This window comes from Myotis brandtii, unplaced genomic scaffold (genome assembly GCF_000412655.1).
Source record: "Myotis brandtii unplaced genomic scaffold, ASM41265v1 scaffold312, whole genome shotgun sequence".
Lineage (NCBI taxonomy): Eukaryota > Metazoa > Chordata > Mammalia > Chiroptera > Vespertilionidae > Myotis > Myotis brandtii.
The window spans coordinates 2412775-2435297 of NW_005361955.1; the positions used below are offsets into that span (position 1 = coordinate 2412775).

Below are 22523 nucleotides of genomic sequence, written 5' to 3' on the forward strand. Positions count from 1 at the left end.
GTGGTGGAAGAACTGTGTGAGGCCAGGGCAGCGGGGCTCCCACGCAAAAGGTCCCCCAGAATGGAGGCTGCTGGTGCTGAGTCAGGTACAGGATGTGGCCTCACACAGCAGCAATAATCCAGCCTAAGCAGATGTATGTGTGCAGAGGACTGGTGTGTGGACACAGTTTCTGTCTCTCTTCTTGACCTTTCCTCTGTCTTCTGTTCTTCAAAATGTGGTTCATGGCCCAGTGGCATTGGCATTACCTGGAAGCTTGTAGAAACACAGGCCCCAGGTGAGGCCTGTCCATGCCGCCATGTGGGCCTCTCCACTCACTCAGCAATTGCCTGCCATGTTCCTGCCCTCCCTGGCCCAGCCATCCTCCAAGGCCCTCTTGCCTTCTCCTCACACCCAGGCCCTGAGCTCAGCTGGCACACACAGGGGTCAAGCCGATGCCCAGGATACTGTTGCCTGTTATCTCTTGCCATTTGTTCTCACGCTTGTGTCTTGGTGCCTCCAGGTCAATGAGGGAGACGGCTTCTTCATCAGTGATCCCCTCCTCTAGGTAGAACTCGACCAGGTGCAGCACCTCTGGAAGACACAGGGCACGGGGAGGAGCTGGGGGATGGCACCCTGTGGGAAGCTGGGGGCTGGATACTCTCACCAGGCAGCATGAGAGAGGTGGGAGGGCCACAGAGTTCCTTCCTCACCCAGCGGCAGGCTTCTCTGAAATCAAGTAGACAAGCTGAGCAGCAGGGACACCCCTCCTGCCTGCCCAATGTCCGGGAGCAGGGGTGTGGTGTGGTGGGGGGTTGTCTGTGTGTATGGGGATGAGAACTGGGCCTTTAGCCCTCCTTCTTCCCCTAGTAGCTGGATGGGCTCCTCTCTGAGGGAAGAGGCAAGGCCTCCGCCCAGCTACTGGGAAGGGGCTTCGGATCCTATGTCAACATAGAAGGAACTGGGACTTGAGAGTCCATCTCAGCCTCCCAGACCAAATGCCCAACCAGTAGCCTCTATTCCTGGGGCATTTATGTTATGCAAAGCCTCACACAAGGTTCTGGGGGATGGGTGTTTCAGGTTCGCGCAGCACTGTGCGTCCTGTCTCTGGGAACCCTGAATGACTCTATCTGTCAGGCAGGATGGCTGTCACACTGTCCCCAATTTACAAATCAGGACACATGTGGGCAACAAGCAGTGGACTGAGCCCAGCCATTCACCGGTGCCCCTTCCACATGAGCCAGACTCACCATAGGAAGACGCGGAGAAGACGAAGGGCTGGCGGCAATTGATGCAAACATTGCCCAGGTTGTTTAGCAACGGGTTGTTGGTAGAACAGCGGTAGCACAAGGGCACCAGCTCCTGCAAAAAAACAAGCACCACAGACTGGGCCTAGCTGCTAAGAGGAAAGGCCACCTGGGTAGGTGGGGGCACTGGGCCTGGGGCTCTGTGCGATGTGAAGCAGAGTAAGAGCCTACAGAGACACTGGAGGCCTCGTCATTTGGGGCCTGGACACCTCCTTCACAGGCAGGACTTAGCAGCTCTGTTCTCCTGGCAGGAATGCCAATAACCATGGCCACATTCACCAGCCACTTACTATGCTCCAGGTACTGTGCTAAGCACATCACCTACACTGGCTCTGTCACCCTTACAGCCACTATGGGAAAGCTATTATGTGTGCCCCTGTTTGATAGAGAAGGAAACCCAGGCTCAGAAAGATTGAGACATGGCTAGGAAATGGTGGGACTTAGATCTGAAGCCATGTCTCTCTGATGCCAGTCTCTACCATGAGCTTAAAGAGGGGATTGTGAGAGAGACAGTAGTTAGCTGGGTTGGAGGAAAGAGGGCTGGGCACAGACATGGGGTGGATTTACCAAAGAGCAATAACCTGGTTCCAGAAGGAAGGCGGGCTAGGGCTTGGGCTCTTAGGATGAGGTGAAGGCAGAGCCACCTGGTCATGGAGATGTGGAGGGAGGCTAGAGACAGAGCAGGGCCACAGCAGAAATGGAACCTTCAGAGGGCTAGGAAGAAGATGGGGCAGGGCTGTGGGTTTCAGGGGAGCTGAGCGTTGCAACTGGAGCACAAAGGGCTGAGTGGAGAACAGAGGGGCGGAGAGGAAAGAGCAGGAGTTGGCAAGCCAGGGCTCAGGCAGGCGAAGGGACACAGACAACTGAGAGCATGCGTCAGGAGATGTCCAAAGATGCTGCAGAGGAGGAGCCTGAGAGGGCTGTGCCCTCACCTCGTTGTCATGGAAGGGCTGGGAGCGGATGGTCAGGCTGTCCAACTCGATGGACTTCTGGAACCTGGCAGGGACATATAGGCCCCGCAGCTGGTCATAGGCATGCCGGGCCAGTTTGTAGGCACCCAGGGCCCTGCTTTGCTTGGCCAGAGTGAAGAGTGTTCTCCTGTCAATCACAGGGTTAAGGACAACAAAGCCTACACTGGGGCCTGAGAGTTGGCACCGCCTACCCTCAGAATGAGCCCAGTGCCAGAACACAGCTCATGCTGGTGCCAGGAGGGCACAAGCAGGAGCTTGAGGAGTACTTAGTTCTTTTATGGGATGTAAGTGTATTTCTCGGATATCAAGGCCCAGAGATTTTTTCAGAGATAAAGACAGTGCAGTTTCCATTACTTATTTTAACCTTGCTTGGGTTCTCTGGGCCTGCTTTGGCTCATCTTGTACCCTGACCAGGACAAAATGGCTCTCCCCACCCTGCCCAGCCTGCCAGCCAAGCCCTCCGACTCCAGTTCTGCCATGTAGAACCTGGTCCCAGACTGCCTGGGGAGCTGCCCTCAGGTCCAGCTTACAGAGGCCACTGGGTGCAGCGCACTTCTCTCTGCCTACCCTCCCCAAGGGCCGGGGTGGTTTCTGAGTGGCAGCCTCCCTTGCTCTCTGAGGCCTTCCTCTGAGCTCCTCAGACTGAGGCTGACACTGTGTTCAATCTCAGGTCACCTCAAATGTTGGCTATACTCAGACCCAGCCTGACCTTCTTTCCCAGTCCACCTGTGAACACCTTAACCCACTTCCCCAGCCAGTCCCATGCCTCCTCCCCACTCTCCTGCCCCTGAGGTTCCTGCTCCCCACACCCCAAGTGTGGCTCCTTCCACTCCAGCAGTTATATGGAGGTAAGACTCCTTGTCTGTGTCTTCACTGTGACTCCTCAAAGTCTGGGACTATCTGGAGCTATTCCCAGGTCCCCAGTGGACAGCACAGGGTGAAGCTCAGGGCAGAGGTTCAATCAAACTCTGCTGACTTGAATGGAGTTGCTGGAAAGGTTGGGCGCAGGTGCTCAGACCCCAGCAGGTGTGTCCTTGGCCACTCATTTGCAGGGGTTTCAGTCACTGAAGCCAAGGCTTGATTTGTGGGAGTTTCCTCTGAGATGTAAATGTTGGGCCTGGAACCCTTACATTGGTTCTCAACCTGTGGGTCGCGACCCCTTTGGCAGTCGAACGACCCTTTCACAGGGGTCGCCTAAGACCATCCTGCATATCAGATATTTACATTACGATTCATAACAGTAGCAACATTACAGTTATGAAGTAGCAACGAAAATAATTTTATGGTTGGGTCACAACATGAGGAACTGTATTTAAAGGGAGGTTGAGAACCACTGTTTTACTCCTTTGTCTTCCTCCCTGCTCCTGATCACCTGAGCCAGATTAATCATGGAGCAATCCAAATGGATTGTAGAGCAGGCTGAAGTGATTGATTTGGTCCATGTGCCCATCACTGAAGTAGCAACAAAAATAACTTTATGGCTGGGTCACAACATGAGGAACTGTATTTAAAGGGCCAGAAGGTTGAGACCACTGTGTTAGAAACACCTGATTAGCAACTCTGAGCCCTCTCCTGGGAGGGCTTTTTCCTGACAGAAGGAAGGCCCCATTGGAGCTGGAAAGGGGCTGAGAGAATGGCAAGATTTCCAACAGGAGAGGATATTTATGTCCTTTATGACTTCCTGGACCTTAAAGATTTTAGTCATTTCCTGGTAGTTTCTGGCAGATAGGCCCTCTGCCTATTCTCTGCTTATAGCCCTCCCTGTGGCTTGCACCAGCCAGAGGAGGGAGGAGGCCCCAAGGCCACTGCCTCTCCAGACTGGCTCCCTAGGCAGGCTTCAGCTCCTCTGGCACATCATGCTCACTTCACCACCTGGCCTTTCCATGTGTTAGATACTCTCCTGGAATATCTATTCTATTGTCGTCCCCGGTTACCTCAGCCTGTAGGATGGATATCACCTCCTCCAGGCAGCCTTCCTTGGCCAAGACCCCAGCTGCATTCCACCCTTGGAAACAGCATGCATCCCACTGAACGAGGCCCTGACAGGTCCACCTCTCCCACTAGACGGCAGCTTTGTTGCCTACTGCCTGGCAAGGGGTTTGGTGCACAACAGGTGCTCCATCCACTGGCCTCCCTAGGGGAGTGTCTAAAATTCCAAACCCAAAGGCCTGCTGCTTCTTGTATCGCAGTCACACCCACATTTGTGGGTTCCGGGAGGGCTTGGAGAGCGTGCTGGCTGGAGACTCAGTGCTGGGTCTAGCACGGAGAACCCTGTAAACTAATCTTCTCTTGGCATTAGCCCCTCGGCTTCCCTGGCTGGGCCTCTTCTACAGCAAACAGCAGCGCTGGGCAAGCTTTCTGTCTTCCCTGAGGGCTGCTGGAGAGAGTGAAGCTTCTGCCAGCAAAGTGCTCTGGAAAGAACTTCTCAGGGCCATTAGACAAGAGGGGTGGGACAGAGGGTGGGGGTAAGAGAGAGGATACACTTTAGAGATGCCCAAGGGGGTGTCCTTCGTCAGGCTGTGCAGCAGGAACCTGGAGATGTTGAAGAGGGTTTCGGGACGATGGGAACTGAACGGCTCCTCCTACAGTAAGAAAAGCAAACAGGGATTGAATTCCTCAAATGAGCCACTGCTGGGCCAGGCTGAAAAGCAGATGCCAATAATTCTAAGATACTTTAGTAAATGAGCAGATCTGCTTAATGAGCACCTACTATGTGCAGGGCATTTTATAGCCACTATCTTACGTGGTCTTTAACACAGTCCTGTGAGGGATGTATTTTCATCCTTATTGTACTAACAAGCAAACCAAGGCCCAGGGAGATGATCTGCCGAGGTCACCCGGCTAGAAAGGAGCAGAGCTGGGATTCAAACCCAGATCTGATTTCCAAAGCCCAAGCATGTCTCCCAAGTGGCACTGCTTCTGGGGTATGTAATGATTCCATTTCCCTGAGCTCAAGCTGTCTCCAATTAGCTCGAAAAGAGAAGATACTTATGCAATTTAGGACATGACCATGCTATAAACCTGCAGGGAGGTAGTTAGCCCACAGCATAAAATCACATACCTCTTCTCTGCTCTCCAACAGCGGCCTGCCCATTCAATGCCCACCAAATATGCACATGTGGTGGAGCCCCTCAACTGCTCATCCCTGTGCCCCAGCACCTGGCATAGGCCCTAAAAGATGAGGCACTCAACACACATTAACCGAATGAATACCTAGGGGCTGCCAGAAGCTCAGAACAGCAGACCAGAGGGCATTTTCTATCAGAAAGGGTCCATAAAAAGTTAAGAATACCACTTAGAAGGAATCTGGCACAGTGTGTGCAAACTGAGACTGCTTTAGATGAGAATGCCTAATTCAGGCCAGTCACCCCTCCTCTCTCAAGTGCTTAAATGGAAATAAACTGACATTTCCTTAAAGGTCTTGCTAGACCACTCTCATTATGGAGCGATCAGGACTTAGGCCCTAATTGGTCTAAAGTCACTAGGACTCACTTTACACCACTTCAGTTCAGAGCCCAGCATTCTCTCTCCAGTTCTCACTTAAATGTCTGTAGCCTCTGTTAGTTCCAAGAACCCAAGAAAACCTGAGACTGCATCCTTTTCTGGGTGAGAGCCAGGGAGAAGCCTGCCTCTGGTTACATTGCACTAGGTGTGGAAGCTAAGAAATGTCCCAGGAAGAACAGGGGTTGGGGCGTTCCTCAGGATTAGCACTTCTCCTCTCCTCTCCTCTGGGAAGGAAGCCATTATGCCAGGAAAGGTCTGCTGCTTCCCTTCCCAGTCTGCTCTGCATCAGAGCTGCTCTGCTGGGACCTGACTGCCAAACCTTAAAATACCACCTACCGCCACGCCTTTGCACATGCTGTGACCTCTGCCGGGAATGCTCTTCCTCCTCCTCTGCACTTTGCCCCATCCTTACTTACCTCCCTCCTCTGGGCTTAGGGCTTAGGGGTCACCTTCTCGAGGAAGTCCCTTGAAGGAACTTTACTACAACTTCTTGTTACTAGACTATGAACTCCTCAGAGGCAGGGACTGTGTCCCGAGGCCTCAGAACAGGGCCTGTCACACAGTAGGAATTTATTGAATGAAGTGAGGCCTAATGAAGAAGCCTCAACTGGAGTGCACAGCCAAGGTCCCCAGCTGGTACGAAGTTGCCACAAGCTCACAGATGTGCAAACGTCCTGCACATAGGCTCAGCTGTTACAGAGAAGAGACACCCCATGCTCATGCCCCGAGGTTTAGAGGAAGAAGAGCAAAAAGAGAAAGAGCTGGGCTCGAAGTGGCTCAGGCAAACTGATACTGAGCTGGGGCCTTGACTTGTGAGCCTAAGTGGAGTTTGGGGTCTGCTTTCCACCTGGGCACCTCTTTGCCCCTATTTTGTGCTGAACTCTTGGCACATTATTTGCCTCTGGGGAGAGTCTGGCAAGAAAGACTCCTCTGATAGGCTCTGCCTGAGCCAGCCATCAAGCCTGCATCTCATCTCCTTCCCACACCAGGGGCAGTGGTCTCAAGGGACCTCGTCTGCCCTTGCAAGTCCCTTCAGAGCCCCTCATCTCAGGTGCTCACCTGGAAAGAAGCCACTTTCCTGATTTCAGAGAGGAAGGGAGAGGGAGAGAGAGATAGAAACATCAATGATGAGAGAGAGAATCATTGATTGGCTGCCTCCTGTACATTCCACACTGGGAATGGAGCCCACAAGCCAGGCATATGCCCTTACCGGGAATCGAACCGTGACCTCCTGGTTCATAGGTTGACGTTCAACGACTGAGCCATGTCGGCCTGGCAACCCTCATGTTTTATAGAGAAGGAAACTGAAGGCCAGAGAAGGAAAGTAAATTGCTCAAGGTCACATAGCAAGCCAGCTGCAGAGCTAGGGAGGGACCTCAGGCCTTTGTTAGAACTAGGCTTTCACCCATCTAGGTGAGAGCCCCATGGAATGTTCACCCCAATCACTTTAGATAGCCCTTTGTCTGGCTAACCTAGAGTCTGTCAGAGTCATCCAAACCTGAAACAAGCAACTAGAAAGGCCCAATTTAGCTCTGGCTGACTAATTCAGAAGCCCACAGCTTGCTACATGTCAAATAAGCAGCCAATCAAAGAAAATCAAAGTTCCAAACTTTGTTTCTCAGGAGAAGAGCAGGATTTCTCAGAAGGTCACTCTGCCCAGTGGGTTTACTGAAGACAAGTCCAGTGCCCCTATCTCAGTAGGCAGTGCCCCTAGCTTAGGTGCCCATTTCCGGGCCATCTTACCGTGTACCGGTGAATGGCATGGTAGCAGTGGTACAGCTCAGCCAAGTGCTGGAAGTGGTGAAACTTGTTGAGCATTGTGTCCTTCTGGGCAGGATCTTCGGTGTGCAGTGGGAGGGGAGTAGGGGAACAAGGAGGAGGCGTGTCAAACCAGTCTAGAAGGAAAAGCTAGGCAATGGCACTTTTGCCAGTTGACAGTTCTCCCCCAACACCAGGACTACGCTGGGAAGAGTGGCAAAGAGGTGCGATGAATGGAAAAGGTGCTCTGCTTAGAAGCTGGGGCCATCCCAAGACCGGGAAAGTCTCAGCGTGGCAGAGCACATGGCCAGGGAAAGTCTGTGGATATTTCTCGGAGGTTCTCCCAGAGCCCACACTATGCTCTCTCAGGTCATTCCACTGAGAGAGCACCAGCTAGGGAAAGAGCTTGATCACTGGCACTCAGTCATACCAGAGGAGCCTGGCAGGGAGGGTGGGCAAGGGCCGATTTTATTCATGCTCACCTCAAGCCTCTTTCCACTGTGCTGTTCCTTATTAAAATCACAGACCACTGGCCAGAACAGAAAAATACCAACCTACACCCCAGCTTGACAGTTATCAAACTGTAACCATGGCTTCTGTGAGGCTCACAGCAGCCTTAGGAAGGAGGGGCAGGATTACCCCCATGCTAGAGACAGGGACACATAGCTGAGGAAGGAATTGTGACTTGTAACGTCACCTAGCTGCCTCCAATTCCAGTGTTTTTCCCATTCCTGCATACTGGCCTCGGTCTAGTAAAGAACATCTCTCTGGCCCTAACAGGTTTGGCTCAGTGGATAGAGCATCGGCCTAGGGACTAAAGGGTCCCAGGTTCGATTCTGGTTAAGGGCATATACCTTGGTTGCGGGCATATCCCCAGTGGGGGGTGTGCAGGAGGCAGCTGATTGATGTTTCTCTCTCATCGATGTTTCTAACTCTCTGTCCCTCTCCCTTCCTCTCTGTAAAAAATCAATAAAATATATTAAAAAAAAAAAAAAAGAACATCTCTCTGTCCCAGCCGCTTTCAGAACTCCCTCAGTGGGAAGTCTTGTGAATGAAAGCAACATTGAAACTATTTTTCTGCTTGGGATGAGTGAGAATCTGGAGTGTGTTATTGTAAAGTGATCTCTTCTTCATCTTTTCATTTAATTAAAAACATTTTTAAAACCGGAGCTCACCCAGGTCCAGTTATGGGCTCCCAGGTAGCAGGGGAGAGACATGTTCTGAATTAGCAACACAGGGTATGACCCCACCCCCATCTATAACCCCAGGATGGTCCTCATACCATCTTTAAGCTTATGGGCAAACTGGAAAAAGATGACACATCAGATTAGGGCACTGCAAGGCAGGGTTACGGACAATACACCCAATAAACAAGCCCAAGGCTTTAATTAAAACGTCCCAGCTCTTTCGATGTTTATCTTGGTGCCAGAGCGGGCCGGGGAAAACAAGCGGCCTGGCTGTTGTTTACTTACCTTGAGCTACATTGAGGCACTGCATGGACAGCATCCAGTAATAATAGGCAGCATCATTAAATCTGTTTTCTACCACAGCGTTGTTTGAGAGCTGCTCTAACACTCTGACCGCTTCCCCCTGCCGCCCGGCCTTGTGGAACGCTGGAGGGGCACAAAAACACATACGATTCAGGGAGTTGGAGGGAATTTTGCAGGGCTTGCAAGGGGCTGCTGAGAAGTAGGACATTCATCAGAGCATCTGCCGCACTTCGTTGCTGGGATGCGCCTCTCAGGCCGAAGGCTATAAATAACCTAGGCTATATCTTGAAAAAACTACAGTGAGATATGCTCCCTTTTGGCTGGGAAAAGGCAACCAACTTTGTAAAGGCATGGCAGCAAGAAAAACTTGAGGGACCAAATTGCAGGGCAAAGTCTAAAGATAAAACTGTAGTTCTTCATCAGTGAGGTTTTGCCCCCATCCCACTCCAGGGGAAAGCCTTGTGATTTCTGAGGTGACGCTAACAGGACCTGACACTTGAATGGGTTTGGTGGTTTAGAAAGTGCTTTTGTTGCTGCTTACTTCACTGGGTCATCACAACAGACTTATGAAGACCTTTTTTAATGGGCTCCGCAAGGTGGAGGAAAAGCAGCATGCCAAGGTCACAGAACCGAGCGCAACTCAAGTCCTTAGTCAGTCTTCAACTGAGTGCTTTTTGATGACAACCTTGAAAAAATTTTGGCTTGGTTCCAGCAACCAAACATTTGTGAAAACAAGCCCAAAAAAATCTCTAAATCGTTCCTATTCTATTTAAGAGCAATCTCTTGTACATACTGTGTGCCAGAACCTTGGGATGTTGGGGCTGCCAGAGAAGCACTTCTAGTTGTGACACTTGCCCACATATGGGCTCTCAGATTATCCAAATCCTCAGCTTTAGAGAAGGAAAAGGTCTGGCCTTTGTTCCATTCTCATCTGCAATCTCTCATCTGAGTACCAAGTTACTATGGCGATGGATTCTTGGAAGGGCAGACACAGACAGATGGATAGGTTGATATGTTTTGCCCAAACATGCAGATACTTTAACAACTGGGTTCTCTGGAAAAGCTGAAGCAGTAGAGAAGACGCTGTCTTTCAAAGGGGGCTTTACCAAGCTGAGGAGATTCAACAGGGAGACATTTGTTCCAAAACGTGTCCGGAGGTGGCAACCATATAGACGTGTAAATGAGATGCTATGGAATATGACACACCCAACTTCAATTAGAAGACTTCCTGAAGAGGCAGCAAAATCTAGCAGAAGAATCAGGTTCCCCAGCCAGCCAGCCAGATCTGGTCCAATCGGGCTGTCACTCTCTGGCTCTGTGACTTTGCAGGGCACAGTTAGTGTCTGTGTCTCTGCAGGGCTGCTGCCGAGATTCAAGGTTATGTAGTTACGTGCCCAGCCAGTGCCTGACATGGAAGGCAATCATATTTTTAAATTATTACTACCAATTAAAGTTCTATACTCTCTTTCACTTCTGTTTCAGATACTGCCATACCCAGTATGCAGCCCGCTTTACCTGTGGAAATGCTGAGGAGCTGAGGATACCCCATTTAACTGAGCCAGAAATAGAACCCATTTCTATCCATGGCAGAGGAAAGCGTCAGGTGAGACTGTGCTAGACACTGTGCGAATCCTCTCATTTTGTCCTCGCCCCAACCTGGCTTGAATTCCTTCTTTGTCACTTCCTTGCTGTGATACTTCAGGCAAAATCCCTGTATCACTTCCAACCTCAGTTTTCTCATCTATAAAACGGCACCTACATTATAGGGCTATTGTGAGGATTAAATGGGAAGATACATTGGAGTGCAAGGTATTTTGCTCAGAGGGGAGATAGGACCTGTGTAAGGTCCGAAGGCAGGTGAGTGATGGACCAGATGTGTCTGACTCCAGAGCCCATGTTCTTTCCCTACTTCCCACACCTTCATCAGTAAACACATCACATGCCCAGATAAAGTCGTACATCTTGGTGGTCTACAAAGGGAGGAGCTTGGCAGCCTTCCTGAAATGTGTATCTGGGCAATGCCCTCTCCTGCTCCTTCTGCAAGGTGCCAGTCTGTGTGACCTACCTTTTTGGGCTTCCTCAAAACGATCGTTCTCTGCCAACCACTGAGCGTAGGGCATGTAGATGTCTTCTTTAAACTCAGGATGCTTCTCGCCCAGAGCAAAAGCCTGGAGGAAGGAACCAATGCATTTGTAATAAAAGAGCCCCTGCAGCCCCCTTGAAAACATGGCACTTGGCTGAATCCAGCAGGGATGTCATATTTTGCCAGCTTGACAACTCAGAGGGGGAGAGTGCTCCCCCCACAGCCCCCAGAACTGCAAAAACAAATCAGCTCTTTGAAAACAAAGGCAATTAACAGCTATATGCAAGTGACTGGATTCAATAACAACAGTCTGTTTCTGGACCACAGAAGCAGCACAGAATCGGAAACATTTTATTTTGAGGGTTTGCGTGGGCTCCTGTACCGCTGCAAACAGATTTCTTTTAATTGCAGGCGACACCTAAGGAAACAGAATTGACATTATCATCATCCTGTGTATTAGCTATCAAAGATGATGATGGACTGATGCTGTATGGGACCCGGTGACTGCTTCATCTAAGTCCCAGAACCACCTGTCAGGCAGGAGAATTGGAAATGAGTCACAGGGGAAAGTATGTGGAAACAGGGAGAAAGTTTGCCTGATACACAGCCAGGACTGAGTCGTTCCAAGATGTTGTAATTTATGCTGCTGGAGAAATCTCCTGATAAACTTATCTTGAGACGCCATTATTACCTCTGTCCCTGGCTCCACCTTTTCTCATAAGTGGCCATGTCACCTCACCAGATGGAGCCACTCAGAGGGCAGACAGGAGTGAGACAACTCATACCCAGAAAAGTCCTACACTCTGGCTCTGTAAACTAGAACTTGGTGGGTAGGGTAAGGACCAACGGTGCAGTCTCTAATACTTTCATGGATGAATTTCAATCCAGGACACAGGTAGCCAGTGAGCTAGAGGGTGAGTTCAAGATACAGACGGGGCAGCACATCACTGCTTCTGCATCCTCATCCCAGTCATCTTCCTATTGACCTGGCTAATTCTACTCACCTGCCTTTCATGCAAGAGGAGCCTAGGTCTTTAAGGGGGCCAGGTAGGCAAGAAGGAGGAAGAGGAGCCGACCTCTTAAATAGCTCTGGCAACCTGCACCTGGAAAGTATGGGTGGTGACCTTTTCTGCCACCCAGCAGGTTTTAAATGTCACACAGGTGTCTCTCCATGTCAGACATGTGTCAGCCTGTAGTGCTGGTCAGAGGCAGCTCAGACCAACAGCAGGCAATGGGGGCTGTCACATTAACTCTCACATGCCCAGTCTCTATCACAGGCTGGTACAGCAATCCATAAAGATGCTCTGAATGAATGAACAAGCAAACAAATGGAAAGCTAGTATCAAAAGGCCCGCCAAAATACTCTGGCTTGGAGAATTCAAGGTTAAGTCTCCTGACTGCCAGGCTAATGTTCATTATCACAATGAGGGCAGCTGCTCTCCATCTAAACCCCAAAAAGTCCCCTGTGGCCCAGGGCTCAGACAGGATCCCCTAACCCTTGAAGCGTGCGACACCCTCACCTCATCCCAGTGCTGGGTCTCCACATGAAGCTGAACCAAGGACTTCAGGTCACCAATCTTCAGGTAGGTCTCGGCAGCATAGCCAGGGTTATCCAGCTTCTTGAAGTAATGAGCGCACATCAGCAGGGGCTCCCGCTCGGCCTTGTCCAGCTTGCGGGCAATGTCAATTAACCTGGAGAGGCAAGCACACAGGGAGAAGATGGACTCCTGTGAAAGGAGCCTGAGGCAAGGAAGCGGATCTTCTTGAGGGCAGGCTCTGTACCACTTCATGTTGCTGTCAGTGCTCAATATAGTATCGGCCCCTGGTGCTTGAGAGGGTTATTAAATGAGTGAATACACACCCAGAAACAGCGCCCAGTGACAGGGAGAGGTTGCCTGCTAAAGGACACTGCTCCGCCCTCCCCCTTTTGGGAGTTACTGATCTATCCAGCAGGAACCCGGGGAGAGAAACGAGCATCTACTGATCACCCACTGTATCAAGAACAGTGCCATGAGTTTTCGCATGTGTGATCTCATTGAATCTCCACCACCCTAAGAGGTGGTGCTGTTTTCCCATTTTACAGATGAGGAGACTAAAGGCTAGGGTGGAAGGTGAAGCAACCTGCCCAAGATTCTGCAGCCAGGAAGTGGCAAAGGGCTCTTCCCACCACTGTTTTGAGAATTCTCAGGGAAAATAGAGGCAGAGGCGTGAAAATTCTTCAGTGACGGAACCTCTAGAGGGAGAGGCTTGTGCGGGGCCTGCTCTGAGCTCCGGAAAAGAGGTCTGCAGGAAATCTTGACTGTGCCTCTCTTCCCGGCCAAGGTGCCAACCATGAGTGAGGGTCCACAGGCACCACTGCTCAACACTTCTTCCCAGTAGTGACTGGTCTCCCACTGCTTGAGGAGACATAGGGGCTGAATGAAATGTGCTTGCTCCCTCTAGTCAGGCCAGGATTTAGGGTAAAACCAGCTTTCCCAGGGGAAATGGGTCCTACCCAGCTTGCTCTTTGTGAGAAAGGAAGGGGAGGCAGCTGTAACAGATCCTTGTCTCAGAGACAGGCAAGCTCAGGGAGGCCTGTCAATCTGTACTTAGAATAATAATGGAATCTAAAAATAACACTTCTCAGGAGAGAAACAACACATTTTAGGGAAAGGTGGCACAGGCAGCCCCTTAGAGCTCCCCAGCCCCACCCGTCAAACCAAATGTCCCTGGAGGAGAGGCACCTTTTACTGCCAGACCCGGAAAAGGGCAGAACATGCTGAATGTCTCTTTCCTGAACTAATCTAAGTCTCCTCAAGGTAACCCTGGTACATATCAGTTGCAAAAGAAAGTGACATGAAAAACTAGAGGGAGAGGGACTTAAATCTGTCTGGCTCTCTCCTGTACCATCCCTTTTGTGAAAAGAATAATTTTGGGGGTGAGGGGGAATCTGTGCCTCTTTCTTCAAGAAACTTTATTCTTGGACACACATCAACCACAGAGTGGGGTTCATAGGGATGATTTCATTATTTACCAGCCCCTCTCCTAGGTCCTATCTGGGCCACCACTCCCTATGAAGTACAGTGTGGCTTCCAGAACAACCAACAGTTTTTAAAGTTCAGACTGAGCTGACCTCAGAAACTGCTCCCTCACCTGCTTTCCCTTAACAGCCATGGCAGTGTGTGTACATATATGTACACATGAGTATACACATGTATGCACACACATGCACGTGTATGAGCATGAAGCCCACTTTCTCTGACCTTCCCCTGGAGGTCTGATGCTCTAAGAGTCCCAAGACTGAATCCATCCCCTCTCCAGCAGCCCCACCCAAGCCTGTTCCTCTTAAGTTATCTACCTTGGCAAGTGGCATTACTGACTACCAGTCCTACAATTCCCTTGCCTGGCCCCACCCCCAAACACCCCCCATTCAGTTGGGTCCTGTCAGTTCTGCCTACTCCATGCCTCTCATTCATTCCATCAGCCAGCATATTTCTCCCTGGCCTACCACAGTGATCTGGTCTCTCTTCCTCTAGTTTTCCCTCCACTCTATACCCACTGCCTGAGTGGGCTCCTGACAGCACAGTTCTGATCAGGGGTCCTCACTACTTACTGACAAATCTAAATGCCTCAGTCTGGCACCTAAGGCCCTCCCAGAGTGGCCAGCACAGATCCTCCTGCCCACAGCCAGCTGTCCTTCACTCTCCCCCTCCTACACTTTTTATTCTGACCACAGCCAACCCATTGTGCTATGCTTCTAGCCTGCACATCCTGCCCCTTCCTACTATCTCTGCCTCTTGAAATTTGTCAAGATCCTTCATGCGAAGACTACTCCTAGGAGAAGACATCCATGGTTCCTCCTATGAGAATTCATGTCTCCTTCCCTGACATGCTAGCAAGTTTTCATCTCGTTTTCAGTTCCTACCATTATAGGTATTACTACAGGCCCGGTGGATGAAAATTCATGCACTGGAGGGGGGGCGTCCCTCAGCCCAGCCTGCCCCCTCTCACAGTCCGGGAGCCCTCAGGGGTGGGAGGCGACCCAGCGATCAGGGGAAGGCGACGCCCCAACCCACCTCTGCTGCTGCCACTGCCGGCAGAGCAAGCCTTGGCCGGCCCTGGTTACCTGAGCCTTGGGCGGCCCTGGGCGGCTGGGGAGCTGAGGGGACTGGGGGTCTCCGGAGGCAGGGCCCGGCCTTGCCGCGCGCACCTGTTGCCTCCGCGGGGCTGAGGGGACTGGGCGCCGCCATCTTGTGGCTGTGGGCGCTGCCATCTTTGAGGGCGGGACAGTCAATTAGCATATTCCCTCCTTATTGGCTGTGGGCGCTGCCATCTTTGCGACAATGTGAGCATCAATTAGCATATTCCCTCTTTATTAGATAGGATGGGCATTGAAGTCAGCCAAATCAGTTTGAATGAAGCTCAGCTCCACAATTTCCCAGCTATTTGGCCTGTGTGATCATTTGGTCCTTGAGCCTTGGTTTCCTCATTTGGAAGATGGGCATGGAAACACCCACGCTTAGGGTGTCAGCGAGAACCAAATGTCTGCAAGGTATCACAGTGCCTGGATCACAGGGAGGGCTCAGGGAAGGGCAACTCCAATGCTTGGGTGTCTCCTTCTCCTCACTCCCTTCTATTCTTTCCCCCAGGAATTCGCTAAGCTCCTCAAAAACAGCAAATGCCTCATCCAATCTCTGTGTCTCAAAAACCTAATCACTATCACATTAGTTTAGAGAAACACTATTTCTTTCCTTGTCAGTCAAAACCAAGAGCTGACAAGACACAACATGATGCCAAATGCTTCTTGGGGCAGGGACTGAAAACCTACATGTCAATCCAGCCATGGTCACCGCTGATCTCTATGGCCTTGACATGCTCTCCGGCTGAGATGTACATCTCCACAGCGGCTTTGGGCTCATTGATATTTCTAGCCCAGTCAGCCTGTTTGGTGATTAGCATCTTTGTTTCTTTGGGGTCTCCAGATCCAAGGAAATCCTGAGGAAGCACAACAAACAAAAACACTCTGAATTAGAATTTCCTGCTGCCAGCATTACATCAGGCTGCTGAAAGCTGGAGCAAGGAAGGACTTGTTTGGCTGAAGCAGGCAATCAGGATGCAAGTGTGAGCCCATCCCTACATAGCTGACTGGGGGCAGTCCCAGGTGTCAGGGAGGAGTGCTCACAGGCGGCCCCACAGGTGCTCCTGGGGGGTACTGGGACAGTGTCAAGGACTATGGCCTTCAACGTTTCCTGTCCTGCCCACTAACGCATATTTGTTCTTTAGCTAAACAACCTTTTCCGGACTCTTTGCAGTACTATACACAAACTCTGAAGTGTGGCAAATTTATGATCAGGTTTCTCTCTCTCTCTCTCTCTCTCTCTCTCTCTCTCTCTCTTTATGTGTGTGTGTTTGATATATGTGTGACTACTTCAATACAGTGACTCTACAACCTGGTTGCACAATTTCAAATATTCTAACTTACAATCTTTATTTAGATAATAGGGAGAATGCCACATGCCTGAAGGTGAGGCTGAGCATGTAGTCCCCTAAACTTAAACAGACAAAATGATTTACAGAGTCTAGAAGAGCCCCTTTGTGCCCTCCTCCCCATCACCACCACACAGGAAGTACTATTCACATGTTTTCTGATTCTATTCATGTTCTGTTGCTTGAACTTAGGGCATCTCCCATTGGCTTTGCCCCCAGATGTTTGCCTAGGGCAGATAAGGAGTACAAATGTTACTGGTTAATTACTTCTCAACTGGACAGTATCAATTGTCTGGAGATCAGGTCTGCTGGGGGCTAGGGGGATCGGAGGCAGGGGAAGAGGCCTGGAGAGAATCCACGAAGGAAGAGAGGCCTGTGGATTTGCAGGCTCACAGGGTCAAGTCTCAGAGCCTGTGTTCCTTCTACCACAACAGGGGGCCTCTAAAGGGCCATGCCCAGCTTCCCTAGGTTGGCCCTAGGATGCGTGAGAAACAGCCTCAGAAAATCACCTCTTTTCAGAACACAGTTACCTAAAATACATACGTGGGAGTTTGCCATAGTTGAGGTTTGGTGCTGACATTTTAAAAGGTGGGGCTTTTCAAAAAAGGAAATTGAGAGCTCTGAGCGCCCAGATCTGCATAACTAGTAAGAAGCGGTTTGTCTTAGGAATAATGTACCCTGTAGAGAGTGCACTGTCAACCTCACAAAGTCTAAAAAAAGCACTCCTTTCCCCACGATCAGCACTCACTTGTCAGGAAAGTACAGTCAATGTATGCTAAAATCCTACTTGAACAATTAGCTCTACTTTTTTCTCCATTTGCTTTCAGGGTAATTGTGTAGCCCCTAAAATAATATATTAGATTGGCCTAAGACAACCAACTGTTTTAAATGGAGGAAAGAGCATCATTTATCCTGATGCTGGGGATCCGATAAAAGATAGGCTAACCTCACTGGCCTTTGGTCCTTCTAGAGTTCACAGAGGAGAAGGGGTTTGGAAAGCAGCTACTATCTGAAGATGCCAGGTGGGCCACTACAGACATAGTCTTTACTCCTCGCAAATACTGCAATGTGTACTCTTTATGCCAATGCAAAGCTGGAAACTCTGCTAACCTGGTTGGTTAAATGAGGTTAGCAGCTGGGGAAAACAGGTAAAGAGAACAGAAATAGCCTTCAAAGTGAGTACTCGGTGCACTCAGGGTGACTGTAGTAAGAAGGTTCAGAGGCCAAAAGCAAGCCATAAATTTGGATCATCAATAAGGAGACCAGCCAGGGACACAGTTCATAGGCTTAAAGGGACCTCCTCTAGCCCAACAGCCCAGTCCCAAGAGATCTGACCTAATTGAAGCTGACTCTAACTGGTTCCTTGAAGGATCAACAAACTGGGTTTTCAAAGATTCTTTGGTTCCATGAAGCTAATCTACACATTATCTGGGGCCATGGCAAAGACTCTGCCCTGGAGTGGACAGAAAGAGGCTGTGCTGAGTGATGAATGAGACTAAACAGTGTTCTCATGCTTGGTGATTTTGATAAGGACACACTACATAAGAGTTAAGAGCATTATAATTCCCTTTATCACCATATAAACATGTCACTTATCCGGAAAGCATATAATTTATTTGTACATGGGAATGTAATTTAAAAATTTTCCGAAAACCAGATTGAATCTTGGGAAGCAATTTTCAAATAAACAAAAACATGCCATGTTAATAAGTACTGTATCCCTCCCCACCCCAGACATAATGTGTATATACACACTTTCTCAAATTCAAACTACTGGGGGGTGGGGGAGGGAAGGGATTGAAACAGAACCAACCTACTTGGAATTGTGACCAAAAACTACAACCAAAAACAACCCCCAGAGTATTTACCTTCATAGAGAGGCAGACCAGATGGAGTGTGTAAATAGGCTGCATTTCTGGGTGGGAGACTGTGGATGCACGAAGCCCACCCAAAGTGTGAGGAGGAGCCTCAGTATAGGAGCTGGAGTGGGGCTGACCAGGGAGAGGTCTGAAGAACAGCCACTCTGTGGTCAGGCTTGGCCCATTTCATTTTCCTAACCTTTCTACAGCTTGGCCTTGGTAAAGGGTTTTCTCAGACATTATTTTGTGCAATTCTCAGAACTAAGCTGAGATGCAACTGTCACCTCCAAGAAGAAAATGGAGGCTTAGCAAAGTGAAAAGCCTGGACACCAAGGTGAGAAAGCACTGTCTGCTGCACCACAGCTGCTTGCTGGAAGGTTCCAGAAGTTCTGAAGAACACTGAGAGCCAGCTCTCCTAATGCTTAAATTCCCCCTCTAGGATTCAATCCTTTTGTTTAAGGTTTTGGCCTTGGTTTAGATATGGGTATCCCCAGAAAGAGACACACTGATTTAGGTGTTCTCAGTATGGATGCAGTGTTAAATTGTGTGTCTCTGTGTGTGTAATGGCAATATGGGGGGTTAAAGAAGTTGAAAATGGCAAAGTGGGGGAACCTGAAGCATTTGGATATGAGGGATAGAGTGAAGGAACCACCACCAAGGTGAAAAGACAGGCTGGGGACCAGGTGCTTGTCCAGCTACTGATGACCAGAAACTCCTGGGCCAGATCACAGTGACCCAGACATAACCTTTGGCTCCAGAAACTCATACATGGTGGAAGATAGAAGAGTGCAGCATTAAGGAAAAGAGCAGAAAAAAATGGGGATGATTTTTCACCTTGAACTTGTGAGCTAGAAAATTGCCATTAACAGCCACTAATTGGTTGTGGCTTATGTCTCACTAACATTCTGAAGCTCCTGACACTACCGAGAAAGGCAGGTTAACAACGGCACCTCCATGGAAGGAAGAGCCTGATTGCGCTATGTGCCCAAGGCTCTTTTCACCTTGCATCAGGCTACACTGCAAGTGTCCTGAAGGTCCGGGCTCCTCAATGGTACTCATGCTCACACAAGCCATCAGGAGCCTGCTCCAGGAAGATCTCCCTCGTGTATCCACATCTATTGGGCCCCTCCAAACGCAAGGGGAAATCTCTACCATCAACCATGCAGATGATGTGGGAGCCATGCTGTACCAGCCCAGATGAAGGCACACCATGCTAGCACCAGAGGGCAGGGGTTTTGTCAGTGTCTCCAAGCCCAGCGCAAATGCCAGTATCAGACAGACAGCAGGTGTTTAGGGAACCTTGGCTAGGTTAAATCACACTCTCCTGTATGTAGAACCATTCATGCCTGAGGACACTGATTCTTGGTGGCTTCTAATAAAGTTTTGGAAGAAGTTGTGGGAGACAGCCCTGACCCTGAATGAAGGGGCACTGCGATTCATCTAGCTCTGTCATTGTCAGAGGTCTGAACTGCCATATTCTGTCCCTTTGATGTCACCCTGGAGGGTCAGTTTTAGGTCAGCCTCAACCAGTGGTCACAGATGGTTCCTTTGCTCACCCATTTGCCCACACTCTTTCTGAGGCCATTGCTGTTTTCTGTCTGCACCGCCTCTTGGGGCCAAACAACTGGATACCACAGTGTCAGAACACTGGTGGGTTCCACCTGGCAGCTTGGGCCAGAATGTGGGGAATTACCTTGGCATACTCAAACATGCGGAGGTCAGTGTACATGTCGAGTGCGAGGTTCTCGTGCCCACTCCTCTTGTACAGTTTGGCGGCCTCATGGAACTTCCCCTGGTAGGCAAACACATCTGCCAGAAACAGGTCATTGTTGGTCTCTCCCTGCTTCTTCCTCTCCTGGAAAAATTAGAAGCACAGGAAATGGCCTCTGCAGCCATGGCAGGAAGCAGCCTTTACAAAGGTTAGATGTTGCTATTTCAAGTTAAGCCCCTGGGCCTTCCTACTGGAATCTACACTTGGCTCCTGGGCTGTTGTGTCTCTTACCTAGGTTTCTGGTGGGAATACTTAACAACAAAAGCAGATCTCCCCACCACACCCCCCCTAATGAGTGAAGGTCAAAAGAGATGCAAACTTTTATTTGTTTAATGCAGTGGTTCTCAACCTTCCTAATGCCACGACCCTTTAATACAGTTCCTCATGTTGTGGTGACCCCCAATTTCATTGTTACAAATTGAACATAATTAAAGCATAGTGATTAATCACAAAAACAATATGTAATTATATATGTGTTTTCCGATGGTCTTAGGCGACCCCTGTTAAAGGGTCGTTCAACCCCCAAAGGGGTCGCGACCCACAGGTTGAGAACCGCTGATCTAAGAGGTACCAAAGATGGACCCCCATGTGTGCTGGCAGACTGAATTATAGTCTTTCTGGGACCCTTCTGGGGAAAAAGGGGGTAGGCTAGCTGGTAGGCAGCTAGAAAAGGTTGTCCTATGTCAGTGATGGCGAACCTATGACCAAAGTTTTAACAGCTGGAGGCAACATCCTTACACACACACACACACACACACACACACACGCGCGCGCGCGCGCGCGCTTGCGACCCACAGGTTGAGAACCGCTGGTTTAATGGAAATTCCTCAGGGCTGCTTTCTTGTACATTCTTCTAAGGAAATAACTACTTAGGATGGTGTGTACTGCCCATTCTTTGGAGGCCTCCAAGCTCCTAAGATCTCTCAAGTCCCCAGGCTTGATATGGCTGAGTTGTGACTCATGATGATGGTAGACAAGGAGAAAGTTTAGGGTTTCTTCCCCAAAAGAAAACCAACAAAATAAAAATATAATGAGTCTCACTATGTCCCTGTCTCTAAAGTGAAGATGAGCAATACCACATGCTGAGCACCCATTAGGTACTTCCCATATGGACCCAAGGGTGGGCGGTGCCACCCAAGTGTCACACTGAGGGAAGCTGAGATTCAGAAGAGCGGCAGGTCGAGGGCATACAGAGCTGACATTTGAACTCGGTCTATCTGACTCTAGATGCTCTTCGTACCACAGAAACAAGTGATGTTCTCCAACACGCTGCTATGTGTTTACACACACACACACACACACACACACACACACACACACACACAGAGTAGTGCTGAGGATGAAGAGAAATAACTGCGCACTCCTTCTCCTGTGTTAGGGAACATTCATTAGTCTACAGCTCAAGTATTTGTAAACACTCAATCGCACCCAATCGCTCATCCCCCGCAGTTTCCTTTTGCTTGTTTTCTAGCAAGTGTATCACAGTAGAAGAGACATTAAGTCAAACTCCCAGACAAGCTGGTGAAAGTTTTAACAGCTGGAGGCAACATCCTTCCCCACTGACAGAAATAATTTTTTAAAAAAAGAAAGAAACTAAACAATTTAGGATAACCAGCCAAATAAACTAACCCCTAATCGTAGGAAATGAATTAAAATCTTCATTCAGTAGGCATGGAATTTAGGCCATATCCATCCTAGATCAGAGAGTATCACCATGATCAAGAAATATGGTTTACGAATGTTCACTATGTGTAAAGTCACATGGGCAGGTTCTTTTCCTCCTGTTATCAGTACAGTTACATCTCACCTATCCAAAGGGAGCCTAGTAAGGAACCTGGGTTCTCTGGAATAATACCAAATGCAAGCAACTAAGACCTCAGAGCAGCTAAAATGGATCCTCACTCAGTGACACTTGACTCTTTCTCATGAGACAATTCTTACAAGTTTACTTTATCGACTGCCCAGCTCAGAGCACACTAGATGAGGTGTAGTAAGACCTGGGAAATGACAAGAGGTGGTCCCCACAGAAGTTAGTTACCTTTGCATAGATTAAGACTCCTAGATCCAGACCAGATGAATCACAAATGCCACCCCTAATCCTAAGCAATACTAGGCATTATGGTAGATGGCTCTGAACAAATTCTCACCATCCAGGTAAGTAAGCAACAGGAAGTATAAATGCTCCTTATGATAGTGCTGGGGAAGAAAGTGGGGGTGCATGGGAGGGGGGTGCACCAGAAGCAACTTCTTTTTTTTTAATCCTCACCTGAAGACATGCCCATTGATTTTAGAGAGACAAGGGGGGGGGAGGAAGGGAGGGAGAGAGGGAGGGAGGGGA

General features: G+C 49.5%; 1 protein-coding gene across 5 annotated transcripts in view; it reads right to left on the bottom strand.

The window, feature by feature from the left end:
- The window catches only part of IFT122 (intraflagellar transport 122), a 67097-nt gene that overhangs the window by 1998 nt on the left and 42576 nt on the right, over positions 1-22523 (bottom strand). For 3 of the 5 annotated variants that reach the window (XM_014542732.1, XM_014542731.1, XM_014542733.1), the window contains 10 exons: positions 20108-20269; positions 15897-16063; positions 12610-12781; positions 11072-11174; positions 8989-9129; positions 7502-7653; positions 4736-4836; positions 2216-2381; positions 1227-1338; positions 445-570 (listed from right to left, as the gene is read on the bottom strand). In XM_014542732.1, coding sequence (XP_014398218.1) covers positions 445-570; positions 1227-1338; positions 2216-2381; positions 4736-4836; positions 7502-7653; positions 8989-9129; positions 11072-11174; positions 12610-12781; positions 15897-16063; positions 20108-20269 — 1402 coding nt within the window. The remainder of the gene's footprint in view (positions 1-444; positions 571-1226; positions 1339-2215; positions 2382-4735; positions 4837-7501; positions 7654-8988; positions 9130-11071; positions 11175-12609; positions 12782-15896; positions 16064-20107; positions 20270-22523) is intronic. The other 2 variants (XM_005870031.2, XM_005870030.2) reach the window with 1 other exon arrangement.